Here is a 23,255-nt window from a genome sequence, read left to right as displayed (position 1 = left end):
CACTCTTCAGCTGTCATTCTACAGGTGAAACCAATCAGGATACATGAGGATTAAGTATATCCAGTTAAGGAGAACTTAATCTTAAGGAATGTAATGAAGCGCTTATACTCTTTTAAAGTGTCTTTTGGGATTTGCAAACGCCAATCTACAACTAGTGTAGGCGGTGCTATCTTTACACACGAATGCTTTTCATTATTCATTTCTTTACATATTGTTTTTTAGTGTACATTTAGCTTTTTGTTAGGAAAACATTTCTGAAAATGCATCAGATCTATAAATAGTATGACTTTCATATAGTAAAATGACAGAATTTTCTAACAGGCAGTTGTTATTTCATATTGTACTCCTGAATTGGTTGCTGAATGATTAGGATTGATGGAAAAATCCAATTGGACAGGATTTCATATGAGTGTGGCAAAGATAAGATACTGTAAACATATTTCTTAGAGGAGAAAAGACAGAGTTGTCAGTAAATAAGAAAAGATCTTATATGCATGAAGGCAAATGAAACCAAAGCACTAACCAGAAAATCAAAATCAGAAAGCAAATCAAATAAACCAGACAAGAATCCTAGATTGTTGTATTTTTTTGTCTTAGGTCTTAAGGTTCTGATGCTATTAAGTGTGTGAAGCCATGTTAAATATCATGGGCATCATCGTCTAACAACCCACATGGCATGTGCATTATCTGCTTAACAACCACACAATAGCATTGTGAGCAGATACCCAGACTAAAAAAATCATACACATACAAAATGATGATAAAAAGACATCATCAGTTAACAATAAAATATTTCTAAAATAAAAACAACATTTTGAAACTATACAAAATTAACAAAACTGAGCTGAAAAGACTCCAAAACAAATCAAAAATGGGATGTAGAAAAGCTCAGCTTATACTGGAAAAAATGTTTAAAGCAATCCTCCTTATCATTTCTGTTTTCTCAGTAATACCGAATTGCAACATGTATGTTGTACCTGATGAATGTTTCAATAATCGTAAAGTCTAATATTCAAAGGATTTAATTTTTTTTATTGTGCCATTCAACCATCTCACATAGTCTAGTGAATGGATCAGTGTAACTCTGGGTTTGGAATTGTCGTACTGTGGTTACCCAAGAGACCACATTTTGTTTCTTATTGTTGCTGTGGTTCTTCATACCTTCATGTCCATAAGAGTTTCCTGACACTCAACTTTCCTTCTGTATCATATAGAGTTACACATTGGATCAGTGGATTTTTGGTCTATAAGTGGTTGATGCCAGGATAATTACCACTAAATACACTCTGGTAGTGGAAGACGTGGGCCCTGAAAATGGTCGATTACTAACTTCGATGTATTTCATATTTTATTGTGAATCCTGCAAATGGTAGCCATGTGTCATCAAGTCCTGTGTCTTAGACAGCCATTCACAAGGAAACCTTTGCCCTGTATTATATCTGTGTATTGTAAAAGATATTTTTTATTTAGGCTATCTCCACAGTTTCAAACATATCCTCTTTGGATGGCTCATGTACAAATTGGACACGGCTGATTTAGTTAAAAGTGAGGCATGTCTAATTTGCATTTTGTTGAAATTCAGTGAAAAGCTGGCACAGCACTGAACTGATAGACCTATTCAGTGCATGCCAAAATCGACAAAGGTTATGGGAGTTTTACAGATAAACAGGTGGCCACTAGAAAAGGAGAAATTAAAATTGTGTTGCTTTACTTTTTCCCATGTAGAATGCTTTTATTCATCTTGTGATGTGTCTGACTAAACAAATGCATAATATCGTCAAATACATTGTGAAACTCTGAAGGCTGGATTTATCAGTGACAGCTAGGCAGAGCACTGCTGTGTGCTCCTTATTTACACAACTCCTTAACATATTGCTTTAAGTGCATGATTGAATATATAAGTACGTTTCCTCCATCTACTGTTTCCTTTGTGTGCTTCTTCATTGGAAGGAAGTATACATTTGTTGCAATTGAAAAGCAAAATGTTGCGGAAATAACTACTGCATGTGCTTCACTTTATTTTGCAATTTAATTACCTGTGCTTGTTATCCCGTAGAGAGAGTCATCACCTCAGCAGCTTGAATAAGAAGCACACTTCAAAACAAAAATACTGCTCCAAAAAGAAACAAAGCTCTGTACAATAAAATCAAATCAAATGCTAGTTAATTGAAAAGTCTAGCCTCAGTTTAGATTTTACATTTACTAATAAATAAATATAGGCAGGTGTTTGTTTTATACTCATCTGCAGGTTCAGTATTCTTCAAGAGCCATGGCCAGATGCATCTCATAAATGTCTACATGTTCTTCACTCAGTCCAGATCCTGCCTACTATTCTTCTCCACAGTTAATCACATCCTGCTATGTTCTTGTGCCTTCTAATGGCATTGTCCTTGAAAAACAGACTACAAGGATATTGCACATTTGAATGACCCCTTTTTTTTAGGTCTGTGGGCTATTCCTACATTACAGGAAAAGTCATCTAGTGAAGACACCCAGAGCAGCCACCAAGTTCTTCAGTTTTAACAACATTCAAGCAGACCTTAGTTTTGAAATCTACTGTATACCTTCAGAGATTCAAACAATATATGCTGGCACCTTAGAAAATGAAACTATGATTGAAGAAGAATGATAGCTTATTATATAATAACATTTTTACATTTTTAAACATTTTAGTAAAGTCAAACAGTAAAGTCTTAATGTTTCCCATAAACATGGTTTAAGTGATCTTCCCTCACAAAAGTGATTAGTTGATGAGGTTAATGTAGCATATTATCAGTTTATTACTAACATTCAGATAGTTTATCTAAATGTGCGAAGGCACTGTTTCCTAAACCTGTCACTAGCTTGAAGTGTGACACAACAAGAGGATAAACTTTGGTGAGGTTGGGTTTTGCTCACCAAGCCTTAAATAAGTTTATAGCATTGCAGGCCATGACAATTAATGTTTAGCTTTTGACCCAAAGGGAGAGGAAATCAAACTAAATTCACCTGCTCCTTGTTTTATTGTGGGTTGTTCCATCTCATACTTTGAATGACAATGAGTTTGTGCCTAAAATATGCATGTATTTCTGTTAATCATTATTAGTATAATTAATTTATTATGCTATGTGGGAATAAAACTAGGACGTATTATGGAGAGCAACACATATGATAATTTTAAAAATATATCACATACTGGATTTGTAGATAGTCCCAACCCCTGGTCCATTTGGAAAGCAGCTCCAGTTGTTTTTTGTTGTATGTCTTTTCATATGGCATAATGTTAGATGAAGTTATAGCAAACAATCTCATGAAAATATCTGTTACTATATACTAAACCAACAACTAAAAGAAACAGCAGATTTCTTTATACAGATCTCTTTAGCAATCAAACTACTGTTTTTGAATCCTTCATGCAATACATTTCAGCTACATTAAATCATATTGGGGATTCTTGTGAAAACTACTCAGTACATAAAGAAATGTCTTGATTTCTCTTCACAAATGTAATTCAAAATGGCCTTCTTAAATTCTCCAATCTTAAAGGAATTAGACACAGTGTGGTCTACCAGATTACTTCAGCCCACTGACTGAAAATGACAAGAGTAAGGATTTAATACAATAAATTCATTTAAATATCATCTGAATCATTTAAATTTAAACAAATTAGCACACAGCTAAATTGAACGTCCTAATGTCATGCCTACATTTTTGAAATAATCTAAAGGTCCCAAAATAGTTAACATGTAAAACTCTTTGACACTCATTGATTTCTAGAGAAAAACTTGTTTATAAATTCCTAAAATATATTTAATAATAATTAACTCATTGTTCCCTTGTTAACACATTCAAGACATGGTGGGCACAGATTATCTTGGTTTCACAGGAAAACCCAGGACACTCATAAATTCACACAGAAAACAATAAAACACAAATGAATACATTTACAGTATTTTTTTTTCTTCTACAATTGCTCCTTCATGTTCTTCCATGACAGTTAATCAAATTATTTATTCTTCTTATAAAAAAGTAGCATAGAAAGAAAAATTCCAAATTTGTTTCTGTCGCTACAGGTGAAGAAAAAATTCCCTCAATGCTACCCTCCCTTATATTTTTCCATCAATCAACGTTGACCATCAATTGTCTGAGTCGATAGCATGTATATGACACAACAGGATAGTTACACGTAAGATTACAACAGCTGGATGACACAAGTTATTTAGCAAATCTATCCCTGTAGGCAACTAATTTCCAAAGAAGTCCCACCAGCTATGACTTCAAGTGGATTAAATTTCTCTACAGTCTGTACCACCTTAACACTGTTAGCTTTTAATTGTGTAATCATATATTTAATAGTCACATTTGTGTCTATTTTTCTTTTGTTTCTATTACTTCCTTCTGGAGAAAACCAATCTTTGTTTACAATATCAATTTTTCCCACTTTTGACACATGTGAGGGTCCATGTATCAATTTTTCTAATCAGTCATACAGTGATGTGGGGCCACAAAAGTTTCTTGTGGTGGAATCCACTGTCCCTGCTCATTGCAGATGCAGCCTGCCTTGGTCCATGACGCCTGTTCATGGGGAGGGATAGTTTCATGAATTTGTAAAGGGATGACTTGACGTTTTCAGTAGCAGCATTCGCTCTCTCATTTCCCTTTGAGACTGGGTCTGAGTGGAGCTTGGGTACCTCACATTTGATGCCTGAGACTAGGGCATGGGAACATTAAAGTCTCACGCAATGGATTGACTCGGGAGCCATTTCTAATTTTTCCTTCTGAAGAGGTCAGAAATCCTCTTTATTTCCACAGTATTCCAAAATCATGCACCATCTGAAGACATATCTGCTGTCTGTGTAAATATTTTTCCATTTTGTTTGTAGCCAGACAGCAGGCTGGTGTGAGGCAGAAAAGCTCAGCGAATTGCGCTGAGCATGATACAAACAATGGTGAGGCTTCAAAGCGTAAGAATCAAGATGTAAATGGGGGACACAGTTAAAAATGTCCATTTCAAAATTTCATATACATCACCAAACTAAATTAACTCTATTGGAATTTATAAATTACATTCAAAATCTTCACAAATCAAACTACTGTCAATATTTAACAAATATGTTTGTCCACATGTGAATTTACCTATATAGAACAAACTCAGGCAGAGTAAGATATTATATAACTTCAGTAGCCATCTTTTAACCATACTCTTTAGGTAATACATTATCCACTATGTACGTACCCTGGATGAAGATTCTTTATAATGGGTTGGTTAAAACTGTCAGTTTACTTAAAGTTGTAGGTTATTTATTTTTAAGGTGATTAGACCAAATTTAGGATCAAGACAAGTCAGAACCTTTTCCCATTTCAGAACAAACTCGCTCACACTGAGCCTATTTAATTTCACCCTGCCACTAAATTAATTTTAATATAACATTCTCAAATTAAATTAACCTATTTAAGAAATGGGAGTGTGGAACCAATACAGATAGCATCAGGCTGAAAGCAACAGTATAAAGATTACCAGTTCATTACAGGACTCACTCAGACAAACATACTCACACTCACAATCACACTGTGAGACTTTTTTTAAATTAAATTTGAATTTATTTCCAGATATATATGTTGCAATTGAAGAGTCATAATGCAGCAATCAAACGCAATTTTTAGTAAACACTAAGATGAAAAATCAATCCAATCAAAAATATAATTCTGTTTGTTGTTTGCCACAATTACAATACAATACAATACAGTTTATTTTTGTATAGCCCAAAATCACACAGGAAGTGCCGCAATGGGCTTTAACAGACCCTGCCTCATGACAGCCCCCCAGCCTTGACTCTCTAAGAAGACAAGGAAAAACTCCCAAAAAAACCTAGTAGGGAAAAATGGAAGAAACCTTGGGAAAGGCAGTTCAAAGAGAGACTCCTTTCCAGGTAGATTGGGCGTGCAGTGGGTGTCAAAAGAAGGGGGTCAATACAATACAATACAGTACAGTACACAGAACAGAACAATTTCTCAATATAGTAAGAAATAAAAAATATAAATTTTAGAAGTACAGAGCAGAATTTAACAGTAGATGATATATCCCATAATAAGATTTGGATTTGTATAGAGTCCTGGAGACCTCATCCTTCAAGCTGCCTCCCCCATTTGGCCATTCCACAGCTGAAACAGTGCTGGGCCAGCCAATCCGATGAAAGGACCCTTCTCTCCCACAATTCTGCATCTTCCACAGTTCAAATGTCTTTATTTTAAAAAATGTAGAAGAAACTCAAAACAAAATATTTCACACAAAAAGAAAGATAAAAAATCGGTAATACTAAAGAAAATTTTTTATTTAAGATGTTTTTGTTCAAGGCGTGTATATCCTGTGTGGAACCTGCCCCGGACACAGACAGATGGACACGTTCATGTCACCCAACACACGTTTATTTACAACTATTATGTACAAGACTATGAAGCACAACCTAGTGCTGCAGCACCAATCACCCTCAGTCCAGGCCCTCAACAAATGTCTTTTCTCTGTCTTTGCCTCCTCCCAGACCTCATCCTTCTCCTCACCCGACTCCAGCCCTGAATGAAGGGAGGCGGCCCCTTTTATAGTCCCCCGGATGTGCTCCAGGTGTGTTCCGGCAATCTTCCACCGACACGCCCCAGTGTGGCGGAAGTGCCGGAAGCACTCCCGAGTGTCCCTGCTCCTCTTCCCCCCAGCACTTCCTGGTGTGGCGGAAGTGCTGAGGTCCAGGGCTCTCCAGGCATTGGGGCGCCCCCTGGAGGTGACCACGGGCCCCTACAGGGTTGAGCTTCAAAGCTCTGTACCCGTGGTCCTCACAGCAACCAGGGTGTTCACCCCCTCGTGGTTTGGAGGAGAGGTGAGCCCTCCTCCAGTCCTCTTGGGTGTCCCAGCTGGGTACCACTCCCAGCCACGTGCCACAGTACCCCACCACAAGCTGAGACCCCTAGGGGCCAGCGGCCCGTCCCATGAGGGCAGGTCTTCCTCAGCGGGAAGCCAACATGCTCCACTCCAGGGCCCGGTCCTGCAAAATAGAAACCAGAACAAGGGGCGGAGACATTGCCCTGATGCCGCCATTCGGCGTCTCCTCGTTTCGTATACAGGCAACGCTCCCCCCTCTGACCGGCACCCAGGTGCTTGCCACCTCGGCCCCCCTTTCGTGACCTCCGTGCCCCCCGTGTTGGGACACCAGATGGGACCGCACACGCTCCTGTCACTTCAGCCGGCTGTGGGGTTTCCCTCTGCCTCTGCAGAGGACGTCCACTCTCTAGACGTGAGCTTCCTGCCTCATGTCCGCCCTTGCCAGAGGAACCGGCATTCTCCCCTTGATTCCTCCCTTTTCTCTTGGATGCCATGTCGGTTTGGGTCTGCGCATGGCAAATGCATGGATCCAATCCCGTCTGCGTCCCTACAGAGCGACATGTGACCGCTGCAGGCTTGGGGCGTAGGGCGCTAGGTCCCAGGGCACTCATCAGTCCCCGTCCTGCCAGCCCTCTCTGTCTTTCTCCCCTCACCTCGCGCACAGCTGTCAGCGCCACATTCACTGTCGGAGAACTTCCTACTTGGTTCCGATCATTTGCATCACGGGCATTTTTTACAGGGTCAGCTTTACTCACTGTCCCCGCCGACCTGCTCCAGCTGAAGACTCCAGCATCGCGCCGTCGTGTCGCAGCTTGCAGCAGTTCCACCGACGCGACCGCCTTCCTCTCCAGTTCCAGCAACTTCACCCGGAGGGCATGCAGCACCTGTGATAAAGGCCCTGTGGGCTGAAGGCACTCCTCCAGCTCACGCAGGGCCCCAAGCAAAGACAGGAAGACAGGCTTCTCTGTCTGTCAGCTACACACGCTGGCTGCTTCCTGTGGGCCCTTTCTTCCAGCTCAATCGGGTTCTTCCCTGGCACGAGACGGACATTCCTTGGTCCTGCCTCCATCCACTCATCGGCGGGCACACAAGACACACCATCCAATCCCGTGCCTGTCACGAGGAGGGACTTCCGGTCCATGGCCATTTTGGCTCCTTTTTTCCTGGTGCGGTGGCATCCTGGCTCTTTGAGTTGCAGCGTCTCCTTCTCAGCAGCTCTCCCTGCTGCCATCGTGTCAAAAAAGCGGATCGACATGAACCTGCCACTGACGCGGTTCGGGCAGCCCCTGCCTGCTAAACACAAAAATCACGTGGCCCCACAGGGCCAGTTCACGGGCAAGCAGGGAACTTGCCTCCTGGGTACCGTCTGTCTGGGGAAACGTCCCCGGTGTGGCCTCACTAGGCGACATGCCATCCCAGGTGCCGTCTGTGGCAGCGCGCTCACATGAGCCCGCTGCACTCCAGCTACGCCTGCTGTCTTCATTCCGCACCAGGGGAAAACGGCCCTTCTGCGAACTGGTGGCGCTCTGTGGGGTGAGTCGCTCCCGCAGGGTTGTGCGTGTGCCGCTCCCGCAGCACGTGCGTGGGCTCCCCTGCTGTGTCGGGCCGTCCACAGACTTATTTGTTAATGCAGGTCCCCGCCTTGAACCAGGCAAAGAATCCTGCTGGCTACGCCACTGTGGGCTCCTCTTCCCCCCAGCACTTCCTGGTGTGGCGGAAGTGCTGAGGTCCAGGGCTCTCCAGGCATTGGGGCGCCCCCTGGCAGTGACCACGGGCCCCTAAAGGGTTGAGCTTCAAAGTTCTGTACCCGTGGTCCCCACAGCAACCAGGGCGGTCGCCCCCTCGTGGTCTGGAGGAGGCATGAGCCCTTCTCCGGTCCTCTTGGACATCCCGGCTGGGTACCACCCCCAGCTGCGTGCCACACCTGTTATGTTTCTTTGAGTTTCTCTAACATGTTCTCTCTATCAAACATGCAGATGTGACACTTGAATGGTCAGACAACAACAACAACATTTATTTATATAGCACATTTTCATACAAAAAGTAGCTCAAAGTGCTTTACATAATGAAGAGAAGAAAAATAAAAGACAAAATAAGAAATTAAAGTAAGACAACATTAGTTAACATAGAAAGGAGTAAGGTCCGATGGCCAGGGTGGACAGAAAACTGAGAACTGTATGCTTCCGTTAGCCCATTGAAAGCAAGGCAAATCCAGCAGTTATTTTTCATGTTAAATGCAGCAAACTCTGCTAGGTAGTAAGGGAGTTCTATTACAAGTTAGTGTAAGAGGTTTAACAGAATCTTACATTTTCTATACTACTACATTGTTAAGTTATGTCATGAATACCCTGTTACTTAAGAATGAAGGGTTGCTTTGGTTCTGTCCTGTCAACTTTACATAAACAGTAAGGCAAAGATAACCACATGAAAAAGAGTAAGGAATTTTTTTTGCTAAGTAATTCAGATTTCCACATTAAACTCTTTCTTATTTAGTCCCTATTATAAAAGTTAACTTGATCATTAGACATAGGTTTTGGCTTCTGGATTGTGTTTTCAATGAACCACTGTTTCTGTATGAAACTTGGGGGGGGGTTAGGGGTGTCGCACAAACTCTGTGTAGACATTGACTATGATGAGTTTCAAACTTGGCCTTCTGGAGCTTATGCGGCTCATGTATCAGTGCCATAATAGACGAAATGTGTTTTTTTCTTTTAGTTAATATGCTTTGCTTTTTCAGGGGCACACGTTCAAACATTTTGTAGGCCACAAGTCATCACAGTAGCCTTTTATTTTAGTATTTCATTAGCACATTACGAAGATACTTGACATAATTGTACAGTACCTCCCAATGTAGAAGTAGTATTATATGTACAGAATACAGTGATATTCTTACATGTATGTTCGACCAATTTGTAACACATTGCCACTGTCCGGTGTAAAAATGTACAGTATTAATATACATAACTTCATTTTATCTGATAGAAAATGCAAACTGATGTACTCCTTACTGCCGTTTCAATGCTCCCATTACCTAAAATCTTGTGGGAAAACCCTGAATTTTTAAAGTTTCATTTTCATTTAACTACCACTTATTTTCAACAGGCCCCAGGAATACACTTAACGGATCAGAGCCAATATGAAGCAAAGGTCATCATTTCATTATTTCTGCTACTTGATTAACACCATAACAGTAGAACTGATGAAAACCAATGATTGCATATAAAGTCGAAAAGGTTTAGCTACCATTCTGGTCTACAAAGTGCAGCTACTTTACTTTTAGTGTGGTTCAAAATACACCTGAACTCAATCGGCCAGCCTGATTTGTGGCCATTGTTTGCCTCCAATTCCACCGCACATTTAAGGATATCCCTTTCTTTCTAGGTAGATGGAGCCCCAGCTCTTTTCACATCAGAAATGGATTAGGTAGATTTTAAAATGGTATAATATATTAATTGGTTACGAATGGAGCATTTGTGGTCTTGTATTTATAATAAATTCAATATGTGTCAGAAATGGAAAATACAATTAGAAAATACACAAGCAACATACTGTATAAGTTGTTGTGCCTTTTTTAGTTATGTGAAGAAGGCTCTTCAACTGAAACAAATTGCTTCTAATTTTTCTTCTGCAGCTGCATGCTGGCACAGCATATATACAAATATAAAAGTAATTATCATGTCCATATTTAGTGCCACCCTCACAACTACGAACGTTGTAATCAGCAGAGGCTTATCTTACCAGCTGCCCTTGCCAAATTAACTAACAGGAAAATATACTCACTTCACTGCACTAAAAGTACTCGTCATTCTCAACTGGTTAATTTATTCATCAATTTAGTATATTCATAAGCTATTTTTGTTCTATTTTAGCAAACTGCTTTAATAACGCACTTTGCTCAGTTGCTTTGCTTCAACACTGAGCCTAATTTACTTTTACTTGCAGCCAGGTCTGGACATTATACAAGTAAGGAGAACTGCCTCTAAACCCTTTGCTTTCCAATAGGCTCACTTTACTTGCAAGGGATCGATTACATGGTAAAAAACTAAACATTTTAACATGCAGACCTCGGACAGCTCTCTATATATGGATTCTTAAAAAAGAATTAACATATTTTGGATTATTTTAAAATTTGTTTTGTTTATAGGTGTTATGATATGTCAAGGTCACTGGCCTCCAAATCCTGCCAAGAACTGTTGCCTAATATTAGTGCCAATATTCTTAGCAGATTTACCTACTTGTTTACTTGTGAGATGAAAATACTGAAGCGTATATCTTATACATAAACAGATTAAGTATGAAGGTTTATCTTACTTATGATAGTTAATTTCCGGCAACATTTTAGATGCTCCCACTGTATTAGTTCTGCAAGCTTATAGAATTGGTTTCATTATTTCAGGGCTAGTCAATTACTAATTTGGTTGAGCCAGATTTTCAAACCAAGAAATTTAGTTGGGCCAGTGGAGGGTAAGCAGCAGGTAATGACAACTTTTAAACAACCAGAAATTAATATATTGAAAAACAAGTAATGTTTATTCATTGTTTCTCTTTTAAATTTGGTCACATCTGATACAGACATGTCAATAAGTATATAAAAAACAATAAAAAAAAGTTATAACTGAACAGAATCTGAGGTAGTAGCAATACTTTTTTTTCCACTTTTGAAATAAAAAAATAAATATTTGGCTCACATCTGACACAGGCATATCTCAAGTGCATAAAATCAAAAAAGTACACAGTATTAGTAATAAAATGTATTTCTCTTTTGAAATAAATAATTTGGTCATATATCACCCAGGCACATCACAAAGTGCATTTAGCAACATTAAAAAAACTATCAATGCTTTCTAAGCTATCTGTGCACAAACCCATAACAACTAATAACAGTAACTAACACTCATGGATACAACGTCTGCTACACACCTAGGGAACACAGGTTTGTTTTTTAAATTACCACATGTGTGATTAGGCATGGCTTTGTCACACATCCTGCATTATGGGGTGATATTGTGATGTGTCTCGCGACTGGGGGATAGCACTTTGTGAGGGCTCAGGGCACCCCCCTAGTGAGAGCTGAGTGACAGGATCACAGTGAGAGGGCAGTGAATGGTAAAAGAACAGGAAGAGGCAGCCTTTTTTTTATTTTTTCTTTGGAAGTGCCTCCATAACCCAGATAAGGAGTGGTAGGGCACTGTTTGTAGTATGACACATTAAAGTAAAATTTTGAAGATTCCCCTGGAGTAGTGGCTCCAGTGTGTCTTATTCAATTGGTCTTCACAGATTTATAGACTACTACCATTACTTCTAGACACACAGCAATGCACTGCATTGTGGGTTGAATGTCGCTAGGACAGTGTTTCCCATCCTCGGTCCTGGGGACACACTGTGGTTGTAGGTTTTTGTTCCAATCAGATTCCTAATCAGTGACAATACCTGATAGCACTGATCTCATTTAATTAGCTGTTATTATTTTTATTTTATTTTACATTCAGAAAAGTGCAGCAGCATGATTTTTACATGTATAAGACATTTAGAAATATTTCTGCTTTTGCTATAGATTTAAATGCATAACTCTCTTTTGTTGATTTCATTATATTTTTCCCTTTCTCTGTGCAGTTTTTCCCCTTTGTTGTATCTTATTAATGACAACTAAAATTGAGCAGAGCAGACACTCAGGCAAACAACACTGAATAAGCAAAGGCTGCAACTACTTTAGCATCAGATCCACTAATTAGTAAATAATGGATTAATTAAACAATTAGAACACCTAGAAAATTAGAATGAAAATCAAGATGAAAATATTGTTAAAAAGAAAAAAATACATTATTTCCATATACAGTAACTGCTTGGTACATTTTAATATATATTTTTTTTACCAAACTTATTTTTCTAATTTCTATATTGCTCCCAAAACACAGAACTTGGGAAATAACACATCACTTAATTAGCCCAGGAGTCCAATTAAAAAGAGAAGCTGGTTGGAACAAACACCTGCAGCCACAGTGTGCCCCCAGGAGTGAGGTTGGGAAACACTGTGCTAGGCTACGTGGAGTGTTGCATTCATGGTCTGTACTACTGTAGGAATTTATGAAGGCTGTGTTTTTCACTAGAGAGTCTAGCTGGGACCATGGGCTGGGCCACCATTTGAATAAGCCAGCTTTATTTCATTGTGACATTGTTTTGAAATCATGAAAGCAGCTGTGTCAAATACTTTGCTCAGTTATTGTTGTACTAATTATAGCCGCATGTCCCTTTTACATCATGATTCCAGTCCTTGTTACTCTTTAATGAAAGGACACATGACTTTAATGAAATATACTGACTTGAGAAAGGCTGACAAACACCTGCGGTCAAAAAAGGAGGTCTCTTCTTTGGATTAGACCTTGATGGTTATTACAGCAGCAGTTGAATGCAATTAGGCTTTTAAAACATACATATGGATATATTTATGTATAAAGTACTCCCATCCATCCCCTGAACTCACAGATACAGGCTGGCAGGAATCTGGGGGGCAGCAATCCCAGTATGGGAAACCAATTCCTTGAACAGCAAATATACACAGATACCTCTTTTTACTCAATGTAGACTTCTCAGTTAGCCTCCCATTCCTTAGGTTGTAATATAATATTATACAAACATAAACCTTGGTGCTGTGGCTATTGTGGCTACTTCCAATAATTTGTTTATAATATCTGGCGTAGCTGGTCACTGTATGTATAGAATTTGTAGAGGTTCTTGCCATGTCCATGCTTGTTTTCTTTGGGTAGTACAGCTTAATTCCACATTCTGAATATTGTCTGGTTTCTGCCTCACAAGAATAAGCTCTAACTCACCAGAGTCATGTGACTAGAGGGAGAGGGAGAGAGTAACTTCAAAAAGTGAATATGATATAATATACTATGGGAGGACATTGTTACATAAGTTATAATTGTTGCATCTCAGTGTCAGTAGACTGAGGTGGAAGACTAGCCTGGTCACCACCTGTGTGGAGTTTCTATGTTCTTCCTTTGTTTAAATAGGATTTTCTCCAGGTTTTCTGACCTTCCATCCATTGTCAACTCAAAACTGACATTGTGTAAGGGAGTGTGGTGTTTGCATGAGCAAGGCCTATTATAGATTGATGCGATGTCTATGGCTGGTTCCTGCCTTCTATCTAATCTCTGCTTTAGCAACCTTAAATTTGAATTAGGAGGTTGGTAATGGAAGGTCAGGTTTGAATATGGATTTTTATAGCAATATACCATTTATAATATAATGTAATATTCTCACATTTAGTTCATATCCAACCCAATTAATATAATATAATCTTAATACATAATTCGCCTGCCTCCTCACTCACTCACTCACTCACTCACTCACTCACTCACTCACGTCCGTCCAAAGCCGAATGCGCAGTCGCCTTCTACGCACTCACTGACGTCAGTCCGAAGCCGAATGCGCAGTCGCCTTCTGCGCCGCTGCCCGAAAAACCTTACGAGACCGAAATCCAACCCCAACATCGCGGCAGGCGGCGGATTTAGCCTACGCATTATACAACTGTCTTCAACAGGTACATTCATGACTTAAACATTTCAAAGTTCATCTCACTTCCAACTTATACAAATGCCTCCAAAGAGAAAATTTGCTTCATCCAATGAACGTCTGTCCGAAGCCGAATGCGCAGTCGCCTTCTGCGCATCCAACCCCAACATCGCAGCAGGCGGTGGATTTAGCTTATGCATTATACAACTGTCTTCAACAGGTACATTCATGACTTAAACATTTCAAAGTTCGTCTCACTTCCAACTTATACAAATGCCTCTAAAGAGAAAATTTGCTTCATCGCGGCAGGCGGCGGATTTAGCCTACACATTTCGGGATTATTATTCTGAAATCCCAAATCCTTCCGTCCAGGCGTAGGATATTAGCCCCGATCACAGCCAACCCTCACACTCAAAATAATACGTAAGAAGATATTATTAAGTACTTTCAGCGGGCGAGTGATGTGAAGGTGCAAGTTAAAGATGGGCCACATCAAGGGAAATTACTACCAAACAGTGAGAGTGTCTTCACAAAAAATGTAGTCTACAGAGAGATTTTACAACTTTAGTTGCATACTGACAGGCCTCCAGTATACAAACAAAAAACGTTGTCATAGATAGCATGTCTTTTTTAAGTGTACACTATTTTTTGCCATGATAAAGTCATACATATCCAAAACCTCTTAGTTAATTATCATTACTTACATCACTTTCTTATTTATTTCTTACTTATCATTTGTTCTTCATACACTACTGACACAAACTCATGCCCGTTTCATCTTACGTTGTTGAAACGGGCTTTTTGTCTAATATAATATAATATAATATAATACAGTATAATATAATATAATATAATATAATATAATATAATATAATATAATATAATATACTCCTCTTTAATAAAATCCCTGTGTGCTTCCAGGTGTCCGTGTGTGTGCATGTTCTGGTGAAGTGCGCATGCGCGGGGCACGGTGCGATGCGCGATATTACTGTTAGAGAAAGTTATAGGCATTTTACAGAAATACAAACCAGTATTACTGCGAGAGGAAATTAAAGGTACACAATACAGTGATGCATATTACAGCCACATACAAGCCAGTATTACTGTCAGAGAAAATTAAAGGCATATTACCGACGCGCACGCCTGTATTACCACCAGAGAAAATTAAAGGTATATTACGGACGAACAAGACAGTATTACTGTCACAGAAAATTAAAGACACAAAATACATGGTGGCAGCCCACGAAGAACGGTCAGCTCAGCAAGTAAATATCAATAAAAGAAAGGCTGAAAGACAAAGAGAAATACGACCAACAAAAAGAATGAGGTCAAGGTCCCTTGCCATTTAATATAGACTTCCTACTAATGTTTATGTACTACTGTTCTAGCGCCCGTTATTGTAATGGGCTTAATGACTAATATAATATAATATAATATAATATAATATAATATAATATAATATAATATAATGTAATCTTGGTTGCTCAGTCACAGAAGGGTGGGTAGTATTTTTTCAATCTTCTGGGTTGAAATTCTGTCCTGGATAGGTTGTAAGAGCTTTATGCATTACCCCTTTGTCCGCATGGGTTTTTCCTCAATGTGAAGGTATGCTTTTATGTTAATTGGTGATTTTAAAGTGGCACATGATTAGTTGCTGCCTTGCACCCAGTGCTGCAGGGATGGATTCTGGTCCTCATAGTACTGCATCAGAATAAGCTCACTTGGAATATCTATTAAAATGAATAATTTAATAGTAGGTAGCTGCTGTGATACTATTGTCTTTCACCTTTCTGCTTAAAGTTAGAACTGTTTTACCCATTGAACACCTTTGAGGTAAGATGGATTGCCAAGGATAACTCTTTCTTACTCAAAAAGCTTTATATTTAGATAATTAAGTGAACGTTATAATTATGAGTAAAATCTGAAATAAACAGATTTATTTTTTAGTAAAGTACCTGCTCAATGGAAATTACAAACATGCATAAATAACCACACTCAAAATATGCATTAATACTCATAAGTGTTAAAAATAATGTCACGTATACACAAACAATTTTTAAAAAATATACATAAACTTTGTAAATCATACCAAAGGCATACCAAAATATCAAATATAGTTTGTGTCTTCTTGTCTATAAACTTGAAGCTGGTATAGTTCAGGGCTTGAAAATTAGGTTTAGGAATCGAAAATGTATGCCAATAACTTAAGGAATAGTTTCCTAAACATTTATTACCAGGCTGCCAAAATCAACATCTTATTAAATTACATTTTGTTTCTATGAAATATATTTACTTATGATGAATCGATCAACAAAATAAGCTGCTAACACAATGTCATTTGTTGGACATGTGAGGATTTGTAAGGGCCAAATGGTGTATCAAAGTTAGAGATTCCCCACTATCTCCCCATCATACTCTCACATTTGTGCTCATTTTAACTGGACCCTTTTCTTCCCTTTTAAATTGCAGGCAAAGGTCCTGAGACATTGTTCGCAGGACAGAAACTAAATGACAATGAGTGGCATGCTGTGAGGGTTGTCCGAAGAGGCAAGAGCCTACAGCTGTCTGTGGACAATGTGACTGTGGAAGGTATGGAGTTCAGGCTTTTCACACAGAGCTACTTCCTAAAACTGGTTATGTGTTTGTTGTTTATATAATGTCTGTATACACATTGTCTTTTTATATTAGATTGATGTGATTCTGTAATCCAAGGCAAATCCCAAATGTAAATAAAAAGCTGCAGTAAATCTCATTCTGTAGTATTCGTATAACACACTAGGTTTGATGACAGCATACATATGGAATCAAACACAGACTGTCAAATCACAAGAGGAATAAAGTAAGAAGTAGTGGAACAGTAACAGCCTGAGGTACAAAGTCTTTGGTAAGAAGATCCCAGAGTGCAGCTTTATGCATAATTTTTGGTGTTTTATTTTCAAAAGAATCAAGCATGAGATATGATATGTGCTGTTGTAAGGGATTGAATACAGCACTACAATAATAAGTAAAGAAGAGCACAAGATTTCAGAAAAGCAGCATGCTAATCAAGGAACATTTTGAGGAGGCGTAGACAGGATAGGGAAATTGCTAGAGTGATCTGGGACCGACTAAATTTATGGTAAAGGAGACATGAATGTGTTATTCAACAATGAAAACCCATAAGCAGGGCAGGAACAGGAATAAAGTAAAACAGAGTAGTAATCATAGACAGTTTTGAAAGTCATATTTGTGTAATAATTACTAATAGTTATCTGGAAACGAGGAAATAATATACACATTATTTCATCTGAAATATTTATCCAAATACCTTTATTTAAAGACATTATTAATTAAACTGTTATAAGGCAGGTTACCACTAGCAGTCCTATCTGGTTTACAGAAGCTACTTCCTTCAGAAGTGCTACATCTTGTAAAATAATTGATGTTCAAAATTTATATTCTGAGGAGGGTTCAATTTTTCATTCAGGACACATCCAGATAATATCTTGTTTCAGTATGAAGGAAACTAACTTATGCAAGATTTGATTAGACATTGCTGGCCTTTAAAGTCTAAACAATGCAGTCAATTTAGAGTCATGACACATACAGTATTACCCCAGACAATAAGGATATCATGTTGATTATAAAAATATTCACTGGCAAGTACAGAGATGGAAACACTTGGGTGAGCCTACTATAGAAGGATGTGTAACCAAGAACATGAATGCCACTATTGTGTGTCTGCCCACTCTGCTCCTAAATTAGTGAGTTCTTTAACTAGTTTTCATTTTCTGCAAAGGTCTGTTGATTTGAACACTCACAGTGTTTGTTTTCTTCATGCCACAATGCTAGAAATTTGGTCATTTAATGGTATCTAGAAAAACAAATTGAGTTACTTCAGTAGCACATTTGTTGGACTTTGCACTAGCTGTTATTTGCTTTGTCATGGTGTACATCTTGTCCACTTTCCTTCAACTTCAGTACTTTATCTGATCCTTTAGGTTTTGATGGCTCTTAAGTCAATATGTACTGCAGTTAGCTAATTGCAAGCATGATTCTTAATATTGTGTTTTTTCCTATTTGGCAGCTTAAAAATGAATTTTGTCAGTATTATGTTTAGGATTTCTTTTTATTGTAATTTGCCAATGACAGTACTGGCTTCTCACTTCTGCGCTATTGTTACTATTGCTACTGCTATTGTTGTGCGTCATATGATGAGGTATGTGAAGTGATCATGGCCATGTTATTCAAGGTCAAGCCACTTTTGTAATTGATCGTCTGATCTTTATTTAATAATAAAGAGATCACTTCCTCGAAAAAGAAAATGCTTTTTGGTGAGTTTATTTTAAGTGAATTTCAGGTTGGTGTAGTGATATTCGAGGTGGGCTTTGCCCTTTCACTTTCAGTGCCAATCTTTCTATTATTTGTCATTAAATTTCTGCCACTTGCATAAAGATTATCTTGTAAATATTGTTTCCTTTTATGGAAAGATCTAAAGAGTGGTTACAGATTCTGCTTCCTTCCATTGTTCCAAATAACCCTTCTTTAAACAAAATCTCCAGCAGCTTTCATTCTCTCTATGAAAATCTGGTATGTGACATCTTGAGTTCATGGTGACCTGTGGCTGTAGTTTGTCTTGAGCCAAAATAATTATGACCTCAGGCCCCACCCAGGTGATGGATGTTTAAAATAAGCAATACTGGGCATAAACATTTGTTAGTATGGATTGCAGAATTCTTTGAAAAAAGTTTAAAAACAAGAAAGTGAGTTTACCATTTTATTCCATAGTCTTTGGTGATGTAAATAGTCACATTAAAAGAAGCAATGAGGCCTAATGTAGCCTGACCAAATGTTAGTGGTGTGAAGATGTTGAAAAGGTGAAGCTAAACTAATAGATAGATTTGGTGCAAAAGACCCGGAATGTCATCCCAGACCTCACACTGTTACATTAGCAGTGATTAGCTGAATTGTCCTTAGTTCTAATTGCACACTATACACACTCTGTAGAAAATTATAAAAAGTCATTGCTGTCTAAAGATATGATGCCCAGGAAGCTAAACCATTTATTGAAACAAACAAAAAAAAAAAATGTATGTTTCTAAATGAGAAGATTTGAAGAATAAAATAACATTCCTTTTAAAAGAATACTCCACCCAAAAATTAAATATATTTTCTGTGTTACTTAATCCATGTTGTTTGTAATGGTGAGCACAAAAATGTTTTTGTGGAGAAAAGATGTAACTAAGTTTCTGATAGTACCCAAGTGTAACCCACTCTTGACATCAGCAAACAATGTGAAAAACATTCTCACCTTTCTCATGTCACATAATCCACATATCGGTTATCCAGTCATATGCTCAAGAGCCATGCTTTTATCATTGCATTATTTTTAAAAAGTTACTTCCAGAATAAACAGCGCAAATCATAAACCTAAATCTAAAGCATCATAAGAAAGCCATTTGAATTGAACAGCCGCCTTTCCCCAGTATTCGTTGGTCAAGAGTCCTGTCTTTATGATTTGCGCTATTTTATCCAGAAATATTTAACAATATTTTAGTAAGAATTTGCACATTTTGAGCATGCTACTGGATGATTGTAAATTACGTGACATGAGTAACATGAATTTTTTTTTTATGTTTCTTTTTTCATGAATGTTTTTCACATTGTTTGCCTTTGTCCAGCTCTTGGGTCCCATTCTGCCAGAAGCTTTGTTATGTCCTTCTTTGTGAAAGAAATAAAATAAAAAAATTTGTAGGCCACCATTGAAAACTGAATTGAGTAAGTAACATATGAAAAAAAATGAACATTTTTGGGTGGAGTATTCCTTTAATTCAGTGCGTATAAAAACGTAATACATGTTTCTATATTTTGTATTGTTCATTTTTTCCATCTTTAAAAGAGGTATCTACTATACAGTATTGCTTACAATGGAGGTTTTATTGAAAAATGTATGTATCTTTTCCTTTGTCATTAATGGAATCTGATGGTGTATGTATTGTCTTTTACCATACTCATGTCTTTTTAGGCCAAATGGCTGGTGCTCACACCCGGCTAGAATTCCACAACATCGAAACTGGCATAATGACTGAACGGCGGTATATTTCGGTGGTGCCATCCAACTTCATTGGACATCTTCAAAGCCTTTCATTTAATGGTCTGCCCTACCTGGATCAGTGCAAAAATGGGGATATCAGCTACTGTGAGCTGAATGCACGTTTTGGCATGCGCAATATCATTGCTGATCCAGTGACTTTCCGTACAAAAGGAAGTTATCTTGCTTTAGCGACATTGCAGGCTTATGCCTCCATGCACCTGTTCTTCCAGTTTAAGACAACAGCACCTGATGGCCTCCTTCTCTTCAACAGTGGAGATGGCAATGATTTCATTGTGGTGGAGCTGGTGAAAGGGTGAGGGAGAATTCTTTTTTTAACCTTCATTATAATTAACAATAGTATTATGAACTATAATAATTTTCTCTGCTAGGCGGTAAAATTGTATATTTGTAGTTGCATGAAAGATCAGGAACAGATTGGTATGTAGATTGATTTGCATTTTACCTTTATTTACTGAAATAATAATAAAGTAAATGCTGTGTATCAGTGTTGTTCCCTTTCAAGTAAATGACATAGCACAACAAAGCATAGTTGCTGGGTTCTTTCTATTCAAGAATTAAAACCTTTTGAAAAACATACTGCATGCCAATGAATGATAGCTTCTGTCCAGTTTTTAGAATAAAAGAAGTTGTAAATGCAGCAGAAAAATGACATTTTTATTGAAGTCTCTTTGCTACTCCTTGGCACTTCTCTCTCACATGTGATATTATTAGAAACCAGAAGTAATCTCTGTATTGTTGTGCTGTCTGATTACAATTTAATATATACACTTACCTAATCTTTCTATCCATGTAACTTGTATATATTCTAATACATATAATATTGCATATAAATGGAACAATATTAGAAAGACACATTGAATCAATGCACATCAGTGAAAGTTTATATTCCATCTTTACTTTGTTCAAAAGCTCTGTACATTTTCTCTAATTAATAATCTATATAGGTTACAAAATAGTAGTACCTAATGCATTATGATATTTGTTTGTTTCATAAGTTAATACCTGTTGTCTTGTTGAAAAAACGTATTTTTATTTATTTGAATTTTTCTGAATTATATTTCGTTTGGGCGGCACCGCAACCTTGCATTTAGGAGACCCAGAGTTCATGTCCTGCGTCCTTCCTGCATGGAGTTTGAATGTTCTCCCCGTGTTTGCATGGGTTTCCTATGAGTGCTCTGCTTTCCACGCACATTTCAAGTTAAGTGGAATGGTGTTAATAAATTGGCCGTGGTGTGTGTGATTGTTTTTACCCTGTGATGGCCTGACACCCTCTCCAGGAAATTGTTCCTGCCTTGTATCTTGTGTTTGCTGCAATAGGCACCAGCCTTCTATGACCCTGCTCAAGATCAAGCGGGCTTAAAAAATGGTATAGTATATTGAGTTCATTCTTTATTTACAACAACAAAAATATGTGCTACCAATATTTGCTTAAATATTCATTGCCATGTTGACCATGTACATTTTGGTCTTCTTTGAACTGGATATCAGGAATGCAAAGATGGTTTCTCCTTGCATTTCCCCCTGGCTGTAGGCAAAGTAAACAACAAGGGCTGTAAGAAAGTGACTACACTTCCCAGCATGCCTTTGGGTTGAAAAGAAGGGACAGCAACACAAGAATGCTGCCCTCCAATGTACTGGGTGAGTATAGGCTCCAGGAAGGCCAACTCCTCCGCTCCCTTCAGTCCTTCTGGCCTCTCTTCCTGGCAAGGGATCAGTTCTTTACCTGGCTGGATGCCCAACAATCCCTGACAACACTTTAAACAGTTTTAGTCTCCAGGCTAAAAAAAAGACATAGAAGAACTGAAAAAAGGTTCAGAGAAGAGCGACTAGGCTGATTCCAGAACTACAGGGGATGAGCTATGAGGAAAGATTAAAGGAGCTGAGCCTTTTCAATTTAAGCAAAACAGTGTTTAAGATGTGACATGACTGAGGTGTTTAAAATTATGAAAATAATTGAGAGTGTTATGTTAAAATGATTTTAACAAGAACATGAGGACATAGTTGGAAACTTTTATGGGGTAAATTTCTCATAAAAATTAGAAAGTGTTTATTCACAAAGAGACATAAGCATAAAAATGTCAGATTTAAAAGAAAAAACATTTAGCAAAAGGGCGGCACGGTGGTGCAGTGGGTAGCGCTGCTGCCTCGCAGTTAGGAGACCCAGGTTCGCGTCCCAAGTCCTCCCTGCATGGAGTTTGCATGTTCTCCCTGTGTCTGCGTGGGTTTCCTCCAGGTGCTCCGGTTTCCTCCCACAGTCCAAACACATGCTGGTTAGGTGCATTGGCGATTCTAAATTGTCACTAGTGTGTGCTTGGTGTGTGCCCTGCCCAGGGTTTGTTTCCTGCCTTGCACCCTGTGTTGGCTGGGATTGGCTCCAGCAGACCCCCATGACCCTGTAGTTAGGATATAGTGGGTTGGATAATGGATGGATGGATGGGACATTCAGCAAAAAATACAGCTAGGCAAAATGTACAGCATAACCTGTACTGAACCTACAAATGATAAACTATATACTATCTAGTCAGTACAATAATTTTATGTGAGGTCATTTTAAAATACTAGTAGCTCTAGATATCTCTTTTTATGACTGTTACGTACTTTTCCTCAGTGGCACTTACATAATGCAAATATTTTATGCACAATACTATATGTGTGTGGCAGTGTTATTTAAGAAATGCCACTGCCTTTCACTGTTGATCGGTATTTACTGCATTAAAATGATATCAGAACCTTTGATCATAAGGATGAATTTTCTATTATAAAGAAACAAATTATTACTTTTGATGGACTGAA

At 38.3% G+C, this 23,255-nt stretch overlaps 1 protein-coding gene across 3 annotated transcripts in view; it reads left to right on the top strand.

Annotated features, from left to right (window-relative positions):
• The window catches only part of LOC114652793 (neurexin-2-like), a 1,491,103-nt gene that overhangs the window by 580,411 nt on the left and 887,437 nt on the right, over positions 1 to 23,255 (top strand). For all 3 annotated transcript variants that reach the window (XM_051920100.1, XM_028803111.2, XM_051920099.1), the window contains exons 9-10: positions 16,838 to 16,957; positions 20,373 to 20,754. In XM_051920100.1, coding sequence (XP_051776060.1) covers positions 16,838 to 16,957; positions 20,373 to 20,754 — 502 coding nt within the window. The remainder of the gene's footprint in view (positions 1 to 16,837; positions 16,958 to 20,372; positions 20,755 to 23,255) is intronic.

This window comes from Erpetoichthys calabaricus, chromosome 1 (assembly GCF_900747795.2).
Source record: "Erpetoichthys calabaricus chromosome 1, fErpCal1.3, whole genome shotgun sequence".
Classification (NCBI taxonomy): domain Eukaryota; kingdom Metazoa; phylum Chordata; class Cladistia; order Polypteriformes; family Polypteridae; genus Erpetoichthys; species Erpetoichthys calabaricus.
This window is presented reverse-complemented; position numbering and strand designations above follow the sequence as displayed.